The 17,309-nt window shown below is 34.5% G+C and overlaps 1 protein-coding gene across 1 annotated transcript in view; it reads right to left on the bottom strand.

Moving 5' to 3' along the window:
- Positions 1-17,309, bottom strand: part of PHF21A (PHD finger protein 21A) — a 161,569-nt gene that overhangs the window by 122,356 nt on the left and 21,904 nt on the right. Inside the window, 3 exon segments of the mRNA XM_033119610.1 lie at positions 334-366; positions 5,234-5,377; positions 11,944-11,984. Coding sequence (XP_032975501.1) covers positions 334-366; positions 5,234-5,287 — 87 coding nt within the window. The 5' untranslated portion in view covers positions 5,288-5,377; positions 11,944-11,984.

Raw genomic sequence — 17,309 nt, 5'->3', positions numbered from 1 at the left:
CTCACAAACTCTGATTTTGAATAAGTGAGCTGATGGAAATGAAATTTAAGCTATATGAAGAGTATTCACTCTCAATTTTCCCCCCAAAATACTCAAAGCAATTAACATAAAAGCAAATAACAGTAACAAAGATGAAATGATAGCTCTATTATAAAAGAATAACTGGATTTTTCTAAACCCTTAAAACATGATGACCAATATGCTAATATAATTGCTACGAGAGATGAGACAGCTTTTAAAACTTAAGCACTGGTCTGTATTTTAGTATTTTATGGTCACTTTACTTTAAATAATTTTAGTTTGAAAATTAAATGAATAAAAGTCGTATGTTACCTGTGGATCCTGCTTCATTTGAGCAACCAGTTTCTGGTAATAAAGAGAGAGAAAGAGTCATCAGTTTGACATATTAACTCACTATGACTAATCAGGTTTGGCCCCAAATCTGGAGTGTTAAGTCCGCACACACAAAAATGAGCAACACCACAGTCAGAACAGATCAAAAGCTTCTGTGATCTCTATAAAAGGTTAATGAGACATTCCTCTTAATACATAAAAATAAAATCAAACTACCACTTTAGATTTGAAATAAAAAGCGCCTGCTTTTTAACAAATCTGAAGATGGGATGGGGCGGAGGGTTTTTAAAAGGCAATTTACACCAGCTGGATGCTCCAAAGCCAAACATCTCTTTAAAATGTTGTCACTGTCTAGAGTCCAAATAAGGCCCAGAAAGAAGCTGCTCTCATACAAACCAGGCCTGTTTGGCTCCAGCAAACTGCCGATTTTGCAAGTCTGTTGGTTTGGTTCTTAACCACAGGAGGAGCCTAGTGTCAGATGTGACTTTGCCACTGTCTTCACTGTAGGGGGAGAGGACGGTGTACTCAGTGCAGCAGTGATGCTCAGTATTTGAAAATGAGGAAGTGAAGGAACAATAATGCAAAACTCTACCTACCTGGGTTCCTCTGGGAAGGAGCGTGCTACCAGAATACTGAATGAGAAAGGCCTCTACTAAGGAAAACAGAAGTCCAAACAAATAAAAAACAAAGAAAAATGGATGTTGTTTGATCTACCCAACTTCTAAAAACATGACTGCCCAAGGGTAACTATAACGAGGGACAGAAGAATTTGAAGGATGAAGGAGGATCACAAGGCTGATTCCTACAAGTATCTGGGAATAAGCTGTTCCCCAAGGGAATTTTTCATATAACTGAAAATCTGTTCCTCTCTTTGGGTGACAAGGCAGTTTTAAATGTTTCGGTCATAAAATAAAATCTTTCTAAAATACATTGTATACTTATCTGCCTTCTTAAATAGGAAAAAAAGCTTTTATTGATACCTAGAAGTATGATTACAGTAATTAACACACTATTCTACAAACAATACAATAAGGTCCTTACTGCTGTTTTAAACAGTTCTTGTGTCTGCATTTTAGTTTCTCACTTTAATGCCAGTCAGCTAGCAAATCTTGCTGCTATTATTATGCCTCCCTCTAACAGCATATGAACCCCAACTCAGATTTGCTGCTTCTGATCTGCTGTACAATGCACTGAGTGAACTAACTCTAAGATGAATGAATAGGCTGTGATAACCTAAGAAAGCCCCCTTGAGTAAAAATGTGTAATATTTCATAAATGACTTCTAACATTTATTCTGGTTGGTCGAAAGCCTTTACTTCAGGTGCCAAGCTATGTTCTAGACAGCTGTGGTTGCCAACCATGTGACCTCCAAATACACAAGGTATATGTTACTATACTCTACTTCACATGTGACAGTAGTAACTCTTCTATATCCTGGTCTTAATCTACAAAATAGAAATAACACACATTCCAAGAGCTCAAGGACATTGAAAAACGTTTTATACATATATAATTTTAGTAACACAGCCTAAAAGCTAGCCACACTCTTCAATGAAAAAAACTTTTGGTTTTCCTTTTTGATTTGGTTACCAGAGTTGGCTGCTATATGCAAGTTGCCTTTTTAAAGCTGAAAAAGGTTTTCTTCCATGACACGGGAATTTAAAAACTAACTGATAACTATTCTAAGTCTCCACCTCAGAGAAAATAAATAAACCTACTTTTCTATCTATATAAGCAGTCAAGCTGCATTTTATGCATCATCAGAGGCTAGGACTGGACACGCTGGACACTTAACCATCCAAATCCCTAGTGACTTTAAGCTCACATTGTGTTATCAAACTTAGGTTACTTTCTATTGCAAGAATGCAGCAATCTTTCATGAGCACGTACTTTATGCCAAGAGTTGGCAAACTATAACCCACAGGAAATCTGGCCATCCACTTGTTTTTGTCAATGGTTTTATTGGTACACAGCCACACCCATTCATTTATATACTGTCTATGGCTACTTTGTCCGTACAGCAGCAGAGCAAGTATTTTGACAGAGACCGTAAATGACTTAGAAAGTATAAAATATTTTACTATCTGGCCCTTTACAGAAAACATTTGCTAAGTTCTGCTTTATACTACTCTGTTCCATGAAGAGTAAATACTTTGAAGTTTAAATATGATTTCCATGAAATCTGCGTAAGAATCATCAAAAAGGCAATTTCTCAAAAAAGATGAGCTGCCCATCACGTTTATTATTTAAACATTTATTCAACAGCAATCCTGTATACATCGCTACTTTCTTAATCGTCTCCTGTCTGTAAAGAACAAAAATTTACTTCCATCACAGTAATACCAGGTAGTTCCATGACACACTTTTTATCGAGTCAGCTCAGTCTCAGCCCTAACTTCATTCCCTCACTGGAAATGCACCAAAGGGTGGCTTCTGTCACAGCCTAATAGCCAGTGCTTACTTTGATGTCATTTCTGGGCATCCCTGAACTTGTCAGGACCAGTGATCATGTAAGTTTCCACATATCCAATCAGAATAACAACATAAGATTTACAAACAAGGCATGTCACTTGGATTTACTGTTAATACTTACTTTTTTTTTTTCAAAAATAGAAAAGTATACTAAATGTAACTGGAATGAAAATATCTTATATACTTTAAATGTTAAAATACTACCAATAAACATATAAATGTTTATTACTGCAAAAACAGAATGTATAATAATTAAAGATGAATATAAAAGCTATTAATTTTACGCTAAAAACAAATAGCTAAATGTATAGGAAAATAGACAATTTGTCTTTTAATTAGTTTATTGGGGTGACAATTATTAGTAAAGTTACATAGGTTTCAGGTGTACAATTCTGCAATACGTCATCTATATATCACATTGTGTGTTCACCACCCAGAGTCAGTTCTCCTTCCATCTCCATATATTTGATCCCCCTTACCCTCATCTACCACCCCCTTTTCCCCCCCACCCTCTGGGAAATAGACAATTACTGTGAGTACTGAGAGAGTGTTTGGGATAACTCTAGGAAGAATATATATCCCTTTTGAGTCAACAAATGTAATATTAAAATGTAAATTAGATTTTAAAACAAAATGTACATTAAATTTTTTCATAATTATAATTTTCATAAAATGGGTATGCTTGAATTAGAATATGAAACAAAATAATATTTAAGAACTCTATTCAATTGTTAGTAATTTAGTAGGTCATGAGTCTTTCAAGAAAGTCACTGGGATTTGTTCGTATCTTGCGAGGATGAACTAAAAGCAGAATGTCAACTTTGCCATCTCAAAATTTCTTGAGAAGAGGAGTATCACTAAAAATCACATACAATTTATTAAATTATCTCTGATCCATGCAAATTTCAGATTGATTATTGTTCTCTAGAAATTCATTCTAAGATGATAACAGCTTTGAACAAACTGTGAACTTAACTATCATCATTTGCCATTTAGCCAAATTGGGTTTTCAATACACCTCTGTGTTAAAATACTTTCGTCTGGTGGAAAAGGACAAGCTTGGTTTTGTAAACAGATTTTTATCCTCCTCAATTAGTACCAGAAGCAAGGCCAAATAAAATAAAATGTGCTTATTTTATTATATACTAAATTTAAATATATAAAACTCATTACATAATAAATTTCTTCAAGTTACCATAAAAACAAAATACACTTCACAGAGAAAGCCTGTCTATACACAGCAAACTCTAAGACTACTACTGAGCAAGAGTTTAACAAGATGCAAAGCAGCAGCAGGGATTTCCGAACATACGGAGACTTAATATAAAAAAGTATACATATGAGTGTGTGTGTGTGTGTGTGTGTGTGTGCATCTATATACATACATGTGCCTTTGAAACTTTCTCATCCTCCTTAATTCCGAGCAACTTGCATATCTAGTAGTTATCAAAAGCCCAAGGTGTTCTTCCAACTATTTCAGAAACTAACCTTACAACAGACTATTTAGATAAAACAAAGGAAACCGTACCTTTAGAACAAACACCTTTAAAAAATAGTTCCCTTCTCCTATTCCAACACCCCAAACACTCAACATAGTCAATTCATCATTTCTCTCTTTTTATTACCAAACATTACATATGTGTATGTGTGTCTTGAACCTAGTACCACATCCAACTAATGTCTAGAATGGAGATATAAAACAGTGATATTCTGTTTATATAATAAATGTTAATGATTTACTTAAGGACAGTTTTTTGTCTTGGTTACATTTACATTAAATAAAACATAGTATATATATTTAATACATAAGTTATATTTAATATATAATGTATTTCAACATAATTATTATATCATATAAATTTAATTATTAATATATATACATTTATTTCTATATTTTACAGGTTTGTTTAGCCTAAGTACCTGAGGTAAAATGTAAGAATTGTGATATTTGAAATTTCAACATCTGTGAAGGCAATCACATTTTCTTTACTCACGACTGGAATAAAGGCATGAAGCTGAATTATGAGTAAAAACTTTAGTATAAATGGTAGTCGAGTTAAACACATCTCATTTAAAATTACAGGTTATGTCATAAGTGACACAAGCAAAGGCCCTCAAATAAACCAAAACAGAACAAAGGAGAGGTTTTTTAAACACCTTTGGTATAGGAAAAAAAAATTTTCAGTTCTTTTCTGTGGAAAGGAAATCAGAAATATTTTATTAAAGTTCTTAAAAGTATTATCGATGTGTTTATTGAGTAGTGATAAAAGGCAAATGACATGACTTGGACAATTGTCTGGAAGATGGTGAAAACTGTACTAAAAATCAGAGATGGGCCTGTTTACTAATCTTAACCATTACTTAATAACACGATGCTATTATGGCAGAAGCCAATAATGCCACATACCTGGTGAACCTGAATTTCCACTTTAAGAGCTTCCTGTAGAGTCTGCAACTCCATCCTCTACCTTCTCCACTTTCTCTTATGTCTGCTAATTCTATAGTTTCTTCAGCCTCCGTTTAAAATAACAAACTCCTCTTCTCACTGCAGCTGTAGAGATCATACAATGTTTTGGATTATGTTAGGCATAAAGGAAATATTCATGTTAAATAAATTATAGCAGTTGAAAAATATTTGATTCTCTAGCAACACAGGGCAAGAAATTTCCCAAACAGATTTCTTTCCAAAATGAATAGTGTTGTACTGAATTGGTACCAAAACTTTCTGGGTTTTATTCTTTGAGTATTCCTCTACAGAATACGTCAAATAAGTAAGAAATGAAAAAAAAAAGTGTTTAACCTGGTCATGAAAACATCTAAGCACCTATTATGTGCTCAGCACCACACTACATACTCCATTCTGAGGATACAGAGCTGAACAAAACCACTTCTGCCCTAGATGAGCTGTGAGCAGAGAGGGGGAGCCTACAATCATCCAGGACACACTGTTCTTCAAAAGACACAGACACACACAACAAGAGGGTCACATATTTTGAAACATCACACACAGTGAACTGGCAAGTTCAGGGTCTCAGAGCTTAACGAAGGCTGGAGTACTTTCACGAGGATGACTCTTCTTCTATTTAAAAAAAATTTTTTTAATTGAAAACTGGGAAAATTCTGATGTAAGTTAAAGGTTTACATTTAACAAATTAATACTTAACACAAATGCAAGGCAATGGAACTGTGTTTTCCACGAAGTTATGACAGGGATGCTAAAAAATAAATCTACTGTGCACAACAGATGAGGTGGTCTAGCAGTGGAACAGACAGTTCCAGCTTTAAAATGAACACCATCTTCTTTTCAAGGTTGCCAGTGCATCTCTTTGGCTGTGTGTGTAACTGCATGTGGAGATACTGTCAGAAGTCTAAATTTGTGAATGTGAAACTTCCTGTTCTGCTCCACTCATCACCACTACAACTGAAATGAACTCAATTGATAATTTCTCTTTTAATTTTTTTCTTTTTTCTTGAATATAGCCTTAGACATGATCTTAAGTACTCTCCCAAAGCAAAAGTTTGCTTCTGCCTGAATAAATTTAAACTTTTTCTTTTCTTCTTTGTTCTTATAAAACTTGTTGTTAGAGCAACTTCTCAGCATTCTTACAAACCGAAGAAGGGAACAATCAGAAAGCCAAAAGAATCACTACTCCTTAAACCAATTCAACGAGATTTATAATTTTTACACCATCAAAAAATTATTTATCCATGGATAAAGTCCATATTCGACCTAAGTTTTCTTAAAACTTCTTTAAACTCTGATTTGACAGTTAAAATGGAATCATTAACTACGGAATGTATATCTGTGAATATTAGTTTTCATTATATTTGCTTAACCTTGCTAGGCTTAAAACCATCACTTGAAATCTCTCCCCTAGGGCTTATACTATGTTTTGTAGTATCAAAATAGCCTAAAAAACAGTAAATTTCAAAAGTTAAACTTCCTTCAAACTCACATTTGTAGAGGCTAGGAAAGGATTATTGTACAATGATAATTATATTATTAGCCAAAACATTTCAAAAAGATAGCGTGTTTGGGGAGAAAATTTGGAAAAGAAGACATATTTTTTATGAAAAAACGTGGGTTTTTCAGCTACTTATTATCTTAGAAAATTTTTGAAACTACAGTAAATAAATATGAGAATCATTAAGTTACGGACTTAGACCAAGGTTTTTGTTGTCATGTAAGTTTACTCTACATACAAATGTAAATGTTAAAACTACACAGTCACTTTACTTTTAAATACTAAAATAATCTCCTTACTCAAATTCTTGACTTAGGTACTAGAGTTCTTCCTGAAAACAGTAGTTGAATTAGTTTTAATTTTTTTTCAGTGAATGTGTCCAAAAATGATTTGTTATAGTTATTTGTCAAATTAAGAATCATCTTAAAGCTAAAGGGGTATTTTCAACAACAGAAAGGCTACATTTTATTTTACTGTTAGTAGCATAATATCACAGCTCAACTCAACTCATATAAACTCTAGAAACAAACAGCAGGTTGAAAACATGGAGAACTTTCAATATAAACAACAGAGTTAACAATTTATATAGATAGAGTGTTCACAAATTAATCTTTAAAAACTATGAAAAAGCAATTCACAGAATAAGAATGACCAACAAACATAAAAAACACCTATCTTCAATAGTCATAGAAACGTAAATTTTAAGAGGGTAAGTTTTATCTATCAAACTGACAAAGACTTGTAAAAATAATAAAGCTGTCTCTAGTGTTTGGGTCAGGTGTCACTTTCATAATTTGTCATTGGTTATCTCTGGGTGGTAGCACTAAGGGTTATCCACCTTCTTTTCAGAGTATCAATAGTTTCCAAAATTTCAATAGAACAACAATGTTATTTAATTTTTAAATAACAAAAAATTAACTGAGGTTTGCTAGACAAAGCATCAGAAAAATTTATACGGATGAAACAAAATGTTCAGGAAAAGAAAAAGTAAAACCAGGGTTTAATCTGGAGGCTCTAAATGTCAGGGTGCCTTCCAGGGTAAGAAGCCTGAACTCAAGTTAACGAGGAGCTGACAGCTTTTACTTCATCAGAATGTTGTCTACTTACTAGAGACACACAAAGGCACACATTTTATGTGGCAAGGACTCTAAATGCCAATTACTCATTTTATTTCAAAATAAAATATTTAAAAGAAGTGTTAAAAAAAAGGTAGAGACTTGTTATAGAAAAAGTTATGAAGGATTAGAAGATGTATTTAATATCCTTCTTCAAAAAGGTCTCTTTCTGGATAGCAACTTTAAAAGACTGGTCTCTGCCTAAGGGAACAAATTTTATCCATATATTTATAGCTTACAAAAACAAGGCAAGCACATGTTGAATCCCCTTAAAAAATATTTTGGGGGCTTAGACAACTCATGCAGCCAGTCATGTGAAGACCACTGAGGGGCAGTTTACAGCATCATAAAGAAGGTACTATTTGCTAAATCTGTAAAAAGATGATTTATCATAGTCTGACCAATTTTAATAAGTCATAAATAACAAATCAGTTGCTGCAAGGTAAATATAAACAGACTCACAAAGCAGTAATAGACACACTTTATTGAGGTACAATGTCTTTCACCACCTAACAGCTCTAAATACTACCATCAGAGAGGACAATTGCCTAGCACAAAATACCAACATTTGTTACCTTCAGAACTGTACATGTCAAACCACTGGGATATCTAGTAGCCTCTCACCTTCAAATAACAAAAAACCTAAAATATACATAAATAAAAACTCTACAAACCAACCAAACAAAAACAATAATCAAATCCCACTTTAAAAAGGCAGCAGTGACGTCTGGACAGAACGTTTGCTATCCCCCAAAACAAAACGAAAAAAACCTGATTCCACTTACTCACTGTGGAATCACTCTCAACCGCCTCAGGGTTTTTAAAATTTGTTTGCTTATAAATCAGGAAAGTGGGAACAGTATCACCTACTTCATAAAATTGTTATGAGGTTTAAATGAGGTAAATATTATATGAAAAGCCCTTTGTAAACTGTAAAGTTCTATGCTATTCCTAACATACTTAATGCTTTTATTCACACACACAAACTTTTTAATAAATTTCTCAACACAGTATATTGCTAAGGAGACTACAGGCTTTCCAATTTTCAAATTCTCTAAGAAAGAGGCTTCTATTTTTCTGGGTATAGTTTTGCTTGGAGATATGTGACCTCTAGGTCTTCATTATAACTCTAATAATGAATTTACTGCTAAGAAACACTGCTCTGTTCCTGAATTGATATAAACCCTTTTTCCAATCAAAACTCAACTTGCCAAACAAATTTCTTTAACTAACCATAAGTCCGTAATACATTGTGGCCCCAGACTGAATCCCCAGAAAATGGTCAGTTCTGTGTTCTCTGTACCATGTAGTTACTTGGTACAAGACACCACTTCTGATCTATATTCTCAGAATAGTGTTTAGAGTAGGTTTAATTAATTTTTTAAAATATGAAAAAGTAGAAGAAAGTCTTGATAGATCTATGTATCCTTACTTGTCACATGCCCAATACTAAAATATCAGATTTCAATGTGTGCAAAATACTTACTTCTTACTATGTATCTAACATGCTAGGAGATAAAACGGTATCTTTAACTTTTAACTAAGAGTGCTAAGACTTATCATGGATGCTAAATATAATAAAATTCTTTTAATAACAGATATTGAAAATTACCATTTACTAACATGAATCAAAATATGACATTAAAAAAACTAATGATTGTTTTATTTTCATGGTGGTATTTCTTGGGTGACACTCCACAGGGCAACAGAAAATGATACTGCACAAAAAGCTGGGTAATCCTGATTTTAGAGGCTACCCATTGAATTTGGCAAGGTTACGATGCTAAAATCTTGGTATTATAACTTCTGACAAAAATCACTTCAACTAGTGAGACTGATGTTTCCTAACCATTAAATTAAATTGACACACACACACACACACAAGATTTATGATATCTGAATGTCTGATGTGTTTGAGAATAAAATATTGATCTTTCCTTTCTGTTTTGCTTTTTCTGAGGGAGGGGGCCAGGCCCTCATTTAAAGGAAAAAAAGAAAGAAAAGGAATATGTAGCAGGTCATACCATTACAACATGACAGTATGGTATTTGGGGTCAAGCCAGGGTTTCCCCACAGCACCCTGCTGCAGTGTCCTGAACCTCTCCCTACCACCAGTGTTCATTCTAATGTACAGTTTCTATCGCAACTTCCTGGACCCAAACCTAACTGGCACACACACATTCTTCTATTTCCCCTTTCTTTACAGAAATCAAGCATCACTTTCATCACTAAAACCATCCCAACTATACCCAACAACAAGAATGTTGAATTTTAAAATTCACAGAAATTCAGAATGAAGGAGGCTGGAGAGTAGTGTATAAGAGCATAATTGACAATGAGAGTTTTATAGTTGGTTGCCACATTTACCAGAATGCTAAGTAATGATTAAAAATAGTCCAGACAGCCTGTCTAGAATGATATACGTATTCACTACACAAAGGTTAACACAAGAGGGTGTGGTGGTCTTGGCATAACCAGTAAGTACTTAACAGAAGTGGAAGTTATGGGAGATAGATTTCAGATCAATTTAAGGAAGAGCTAAGGATTAGAGCTGTACAAAAAAGGAATGGGTTACCTTATGAGGTAGTGGGCTCCCTGTCATTAGAAGTATTCAAGAATGCTGCATATCATATCCCCCTCTTGGAGATTCACAATGCACATTAGCATATTAAAGGTTCTGAGAAGTCCTGCAGTAAAGAAACCTGTTTAACTTTGTTTAACGCAGCATTTCCCAAATTATTTGACCGAACATTTTTCCGCCCCCACCCAACCTCAGTAATATTTATTCATTTCTGTGGAACTAGAGTTCCTCAGAATACACTATAGAAAATAATGAGCTACATTTTTTAAAAATGTAGTATTCAATATTTACCCGAATAACAATCTATCAGGGATACAGGAGAAGAAACTGCCACATCGGGTAAAAGGCTAGAAGAAAAGGTCTTAAGGTCCTTTCTCTGAGACCCTATGATTTTATCACATCTCAGAGTAAAGGGCTATTTGGCGTTGATTGTTTATTTTAAAAGGTTCCATGAGAAATAGGCAAGTAGAATAAAAACGTAGTAAATTTAAGGTTAACTGGTCCAAATGCCTCCCTTTAATGTTCAAAGCCCAATCCCTACAAGGTAAGAGAGACACCTCAAGGACCATAAATTATCAGAAAGAAGCCTTAACTAAGTATCTACTCTACACACTGAGTTAATTACTATTTGAGAGAGAGAATTTAAAAAACAAAAAAACAAAAAGATAGCCTTGCATTAGGGGACTACCCTATTCCAGCTATCTTGTTTGAATTTAATTTTTTCTCGTAATACATGCTCTCCAAATAAGGTTAATATTTGTTTGATCCTTAGTCACTAGACTGCCCTGTGCAATCTGTGATCTTGAATTAGACATTCAAAGAAATGATTAAGTGTGATGATTTATAAGCTGTTAAAATAGATATTAGGGAAAAAATGTGTTTGCCTATATGCCCCATACTGCCACTTTTCTCTCTCTCTTATTTTTTTTCTCTTTAAGAATTATACAAAACAATACACACTAAAAATATAATATCAGACATAAAGTCAATCCAACATTAAATTTAAGAATATAAATACTTAAAGAGTCCCAAATTTCAAAGTCAAGTTTCCCATAGTTACATTAACCTACCCATTTGGCACATAATATGAAGGCCATCAAATTTAACAGCATATTAAGTAATTCAAAACACAATGGGAACCTTAACTTTTGAATATCCTGACTTTTGAATGTTTGGCTCTAACCACTGCATAAGGGCATTTTTGGCACAGGGGAACTTTATATTTTAACAGGTTATCGAATGCAGGAACATGCAAGCCTAGCAGTATTATTAGAAACACAAATGCATTTGAGATATGACTATGTGAAATTAGACAAAAATTCACTTTCACTCAGTGCAAACAGCAAAGCCTCATTTCTGAGAAGAGAGTTGTGCCAAAAAAAAAATTTCACTGAACATTTAAATAATTATCCAACTAACATCAGGCACACTATGACTGCCTGGTAAAAAAACTTACCAATTTGGGGGAAACTGGCCCTCCTTCAGCTCTCTTGCTCCCTATAACAGAAGAAGGGGAAAATGGAATCAGACTACAAACACAGATTTATGACATGTCATCAAAAGCTGAAGACTGAAAGATTTCTATCTGATTTTAAGAAGAAAAAACCAAAACACAGAGAAATCTCCAAAACTCTAAAACCCAAAAGAAAGGAAGGAAGAGATTGGTAGTTTTCACAGCAACGAAAGAATTCAAGGGCAGTTAAATCTCTAATTTTCCAGTTTTTTCACTTTTCCAATTTTTTCAAGGCAAGGAAAAATAAGTAGGTGGTTTCGTTTTCCTAAGAGACACACAGAAATGAAATGCACCTAATCTAAAAAACACACAAATGCGCTATCATCCCCAACCAATCACCTTCAGTTTGTTGCTTTATATTAACAAATAACATCATTGGCCCTTAGTTTGGTCTACTTAACAGGCCTTTTTTCAATTAATCTTGAAATGGATTTGGCTTACATAAGACTTTAAAATTCATATCATTTTATATGTACAGTCATAATTTTAATTAAACTTTTCATTCACATTCTCACCACTTTAGACTGTAAACCACATAACATAGAAGTGATTTCCCTATGCCGCATATTTAATCAGTGACAGAGCCAGAAAAAAACCAAGGTTTTAGGATCCCAATCCAATGCTCAGTGACGCTTTTATCACTCAGTGTGTCTTCTTCAGATTAACTAAACTTCACTAAGCTGACTTCAAGGTCAGAAAAGTCAAGTCAGACTACACTATTTATTTTTAACACTTCCCTGACCAAAACTTCTCAGTTAAAAAAATTAGAGAACACAATTGTCACCCCAATAAATTAAAAAAACTAAAATTAAAAAAAAAAAAATTAGAGAACAAAAATTTAAACTTTTCCCCTAATGCTCTAAAACTATAAATATCTTCCTTATGCTTTAAACATAGTATGTGTGTTGACTGATGTTACCCCAATAATGTTCTCATTTCCTCAAGGGATATTTCCAAAAAAGTCTTCATGTCATCCAAATTAAAAAATTTTATTTAATCATGTACAGTCATATCAACATACAGTAAAATAATTTAAAAGGGCCCCTATTCAGGCAGTTAACATTCATTTCCAAAAGAAACTGAATTTGCTGTTTTATCCTGCCTTTTCTTTAGCAGCAGTACTTTTTAAAATTCTCAAGTCCATATAAATGGCAATTGTAATCACCAAGATTAGAATAACTCTCAACCAGAAGAAAAATCATGCAAAAATCTATAGAATATGGTTATTAAAAAGTGGATTCTCATAAGGAAAAAAGAATTTAAAATTATGTGCAGTGATGGACGTTAACTAAGCTTACTGCGGTAATCATTTCACAATACATACATATACCAAATCATTTTGTTGTACACCTAAAACTAATACAATGTTATATGTCAATAATATCTCAATTTTAAAAAGTGGATTCTTAACATTACCGATACCACTGTACCACTCAAACCACTATCATGCACATAGTAAATGCACAGTAAATATTTGTTAAATGAATGAATTCCAAGTGGACCCTTAACTATGTTGCAGGCTTATTCTCCCTCTTAGGCATTTCTTGGTAGCTTTTTCATGCCGGAAATAATTTCTTATGCATCGATCCCACAGCATTATTTGTTAAATGAATGACTTTGGACAAAAACAGTTGATTAGGAAGTTAAATATTGCCATTTTAAAATATAATGAAAAAGGAAAGGACTGATAATTTGAACTAAATTAAAATTAAGAATTTCTGTTCATCAGAAAAAGAAAAAAATTAAGAGAATGAAAAAGCCAGCCACGGAATTAGAGATGGTAATTGCAGCACATGTAATAACAATGGCTCATACAACAAAACGTGAAACTCCACTGACCAGGATAGGGTTGGGGTTTTAGCTTTTACTTACATGGCATTTGAGAAAGTACAGTCACATAAACGTCTCTGAAAAGTCACATTCAGTAAAAACGCACAACAGATGTATACCTTATCTCTAGAGCATGTCTCCAAAAATCAACAGTAGAGTCAATCCAAAATTGATAAAGAATTTTACCATGATATCATAAAACTGCTTGCAGGGACTGCAGAAATCACACAGGACAGGAAAGCCTGAGAGGTTAAGTAACTTCCCCAAGCGTCACACAGCGAGTTGGTAGCCAGGCTGGAGAAAAGCTTACAGACCCTGAGATTCCTTTGACTGAGCTGGCCTTTCTACTAGATCTCACTTCCTCTAAATCAGCTGCAGCAGTTACTCTTCTAAGAAACAAACTACAATAAATATTGGTCAAATATTTTTTTTTAAAGAGTGAATATAAAGTTTTAAAGAAAAGTCATGTAAGTAAGCTATCTAGGGCAGGCTTTAAAACCTGAGCTTCTTTACGTGTGCCTAAGGGATCTTTGTGAGTAGGCTTCAGAGGAGTTTGCCAACTCCATGATACTATATACTAACTTCTGTGTGTATGAGGATTCTGGGGAAAGGATCCACACAGCCTTACCAAGATTCGCAAACAGGTTTAGATACCCAAAAAGAGTCAATTATCTTTAGTGATTCTTAAACACTGTACATCAGAACTATCAAAGTGTTTCCTCTGAAGACTGATTATTGACTACTATTTGGAAATTGATTTTTTAAAAAAAGAAAATATTTTATTTCTATAATTAACAGGAATGAATTAGCAGCAAGAAGATTTATATATAAATCTGTACTTTTGGCACTATTCATAAACAAAACCTATTCAAAGTCCTAAGTGAAAGTTTGATTTTTCTCATGTTAAGTTGACTGAAAGTCCACTTAATTTGTTTCTCATACAGTTCACACTTGTAGCTAAGGTAGTTCAAAATTTTAACCACATTTGCTTAAATTTTTAAAATACAGATTTGTTCTTGAAAAATACATTCAAAATACATAATTTGGAGTAAATGAAATTATTTTTGCTTTAGAGATGAATATTATCTTGCTAACGTAACTTTACACGATTTTTTGCAAACTGAAGATTGTTCACCTCTCCAGAGCTTCACAGGTAGATTCTTTAATTAGCGCTGGTAAAGAAATGAATCGTTCAGGCTTCTGATGTGGTTGTAAAATTTAAAGTATCATTAATAAATCAAAGGTGACTAATAACTACTTAAGTACCTTTTATGAAATATCTAAAACTTCTGTATATTAAGAATATATATTAAAAAATAAACAAATTTTGCAGAGAAAATGTTCAATACAAGATCATGTTTTAAATTAGGCTAAAATTTATCCCACTACAAATTTTGAGCAATTAAGTTTATAGTGTACGCTCAATCATAAATTTTGACAAGGGACTAGAATAGCACAGAAAATTGTCATTCAAAGATACTGTAAAATGTCACCTTACACAGAAGACTCAATCTCTTCTCTTTCTCTACTACACCAAGATGATACACTAATTTTATATACAATAAGTTTTATTGCGTTTTATCTACCCTTCTTAACTTCTGAACAGAAAGCATAGTATGTTTGAAATAAGTTTAGATGCAACTAAGAGCTCAGAAGGAAAAGCAGAATCCTGCTTAATGAGATTTGGTCCTCTAGGCCCCAATAGTATAATCATCCCTCATGCGCCGATCCCCCTTAATCTTACTCTCCCATAGACAGCCCTCTAGTACTTCTCCCTCCACTTTCAAGAAGCATAAATTCTTCCATCATTACTGGATCATTTTGTTTCTTCTATCTTAAAAAAAAAAAAAAAAAAAAAAGCCTTGCTTAACTCTATATCCTTCTCTAGTTATTGTCCTATATCTATGCTCCCATTTATAAGAAAACTCCCTGAAGTGTTAACCACACTCACTGCTGTCTCTAGTTCTTCTCCTCCCATCCTATACTGAACCCATTCCATTGGGGTTTTGCCTCCTTCCATTGGTAAGATCACCAATGACCTCCCCGCTGCCAAATCCAATAGCAAAATCTCAGCCCTCGCTTCCTTGTTTGATCAGTTTTATTAGACCCAGTTGATAATACCTTCCTTCTTGAAACCCTTTCTTCTCTTGACTCCCACTCCCACTCTCTGGCCACTCCTCTTGGTTTCTTTTGCTGATTCCTTCTCCTCTCTCAAGACCTCACAATGTTGAACTGCCCCAGGGCTCAATTCTTGGAACTCTTCCCATTAGGTAATCTCACCCAGTCTCATGACTATAAAAGGATCTGTACGCTGGTGACTCCCAAACTTGTACCTCCAGCCCAGACCTTTCCCCTGAATTTCAAACTCTTCTACCCAACTGCCCACTCAACACTTGTCCAAACTACACTCTTGACTACCCATCCCCCAACCTCCTCCTCAGTCATCCCCATCTCAAGAAATGACAACCACAGCCCTTCGGGCCACAGCCTTCAACTCATCATTAACTCCTCTTTTCTCCACACCCCACGTCCAATCCAGTAACTAACCATCTTGCTTCTACCTTCAAAATACACAGACTTGGACCACTTGTCTGAACGCCACTACCACCTCCTAGGTCAAAGACACCATCACCTTTCACCTGGACGATTCAACAGCCTCCTACCCGGCCTCCCCTCTTCCATTTTTGTCCTACTACAGTCTCTCCTCTCAGCAGGCAGAGTGACCTTTTCAAAATCCAAGAGAGATCTGCTTACTCATTGGCTTAAAATCCTCCAATGGCTTCCCACCATACTCAAAGAAAAAGCTAACGTCCTTTACAGTGGCCCACAAGGCTCTAAGTGACTTGGGCCACTGCTGCTCTGAGACCTCATCTCGGCCCCTATCTCCCCATTGCTCAATCTGCTCCAGCCACAACGGCCTCTTTTCTGTACTTCAAAAACCCCAAACAAGTTTCCTTCTCAGGGGTCTCCTACTTGCTTTTCCCTCTGGCTGGAACACTCTCTTCCATCAAATATCTTCATGGCTTACTCCCTCAAAATGTTTAGGAAATCTACAGCAGATACAAGATACATCAAAACATTTAGAACACTAAAATAAAGACGAAAACTTATCAGAATTGTTCCTCTCCCCAAACTTTTACTTTGGGGATGCTCTTTCTCACACAAAGAATACCCTTTATCTTCTTTCACCCTATCCAAATCTCACCCAGACATCCAGGTAGAGATAAAGACTCACTGGTTAATGGAGACCTTCCCTAACCATCCCAACTCCCAAATCTCCCTTTCTTTGAATTCTCAGAGTATTTATCATCTTTCTCATTCATCTCAGAATTTAATCACATACGTCTCACATTGTAACTTATATGTCTTATCTCCCTAACTAGACTATACACATACACACACACACACACACAAACACACACCAAGTAGAGTAGAAATAATGCCTTGTACAAACAGTTCTCAAAACTAGATCTGGATAA

Source organism: Rhinolophus ferrumequinum, chromosome 11 (assembly GCF_004115265.2).
Source record: "Rhinolophus ferrumequinum isolate MPI-CBG mRhiFer1 chromosome 11, mRhiFer1_v1.p, whole genome shotgun sequence".
Classification (NCBI taxonomy): domain Eukaryota; kingdom Metazoa; phylum Chordata; class Mammalia; order Chiroptera; family Rhinolophidae; genus Rhinolophus; species Rhinolophus ferrumequinum.
Note: the sequence above shows the minus strand (reverse complement) of the source record. Positions and strands in the feature narration are given on the sequence as shown.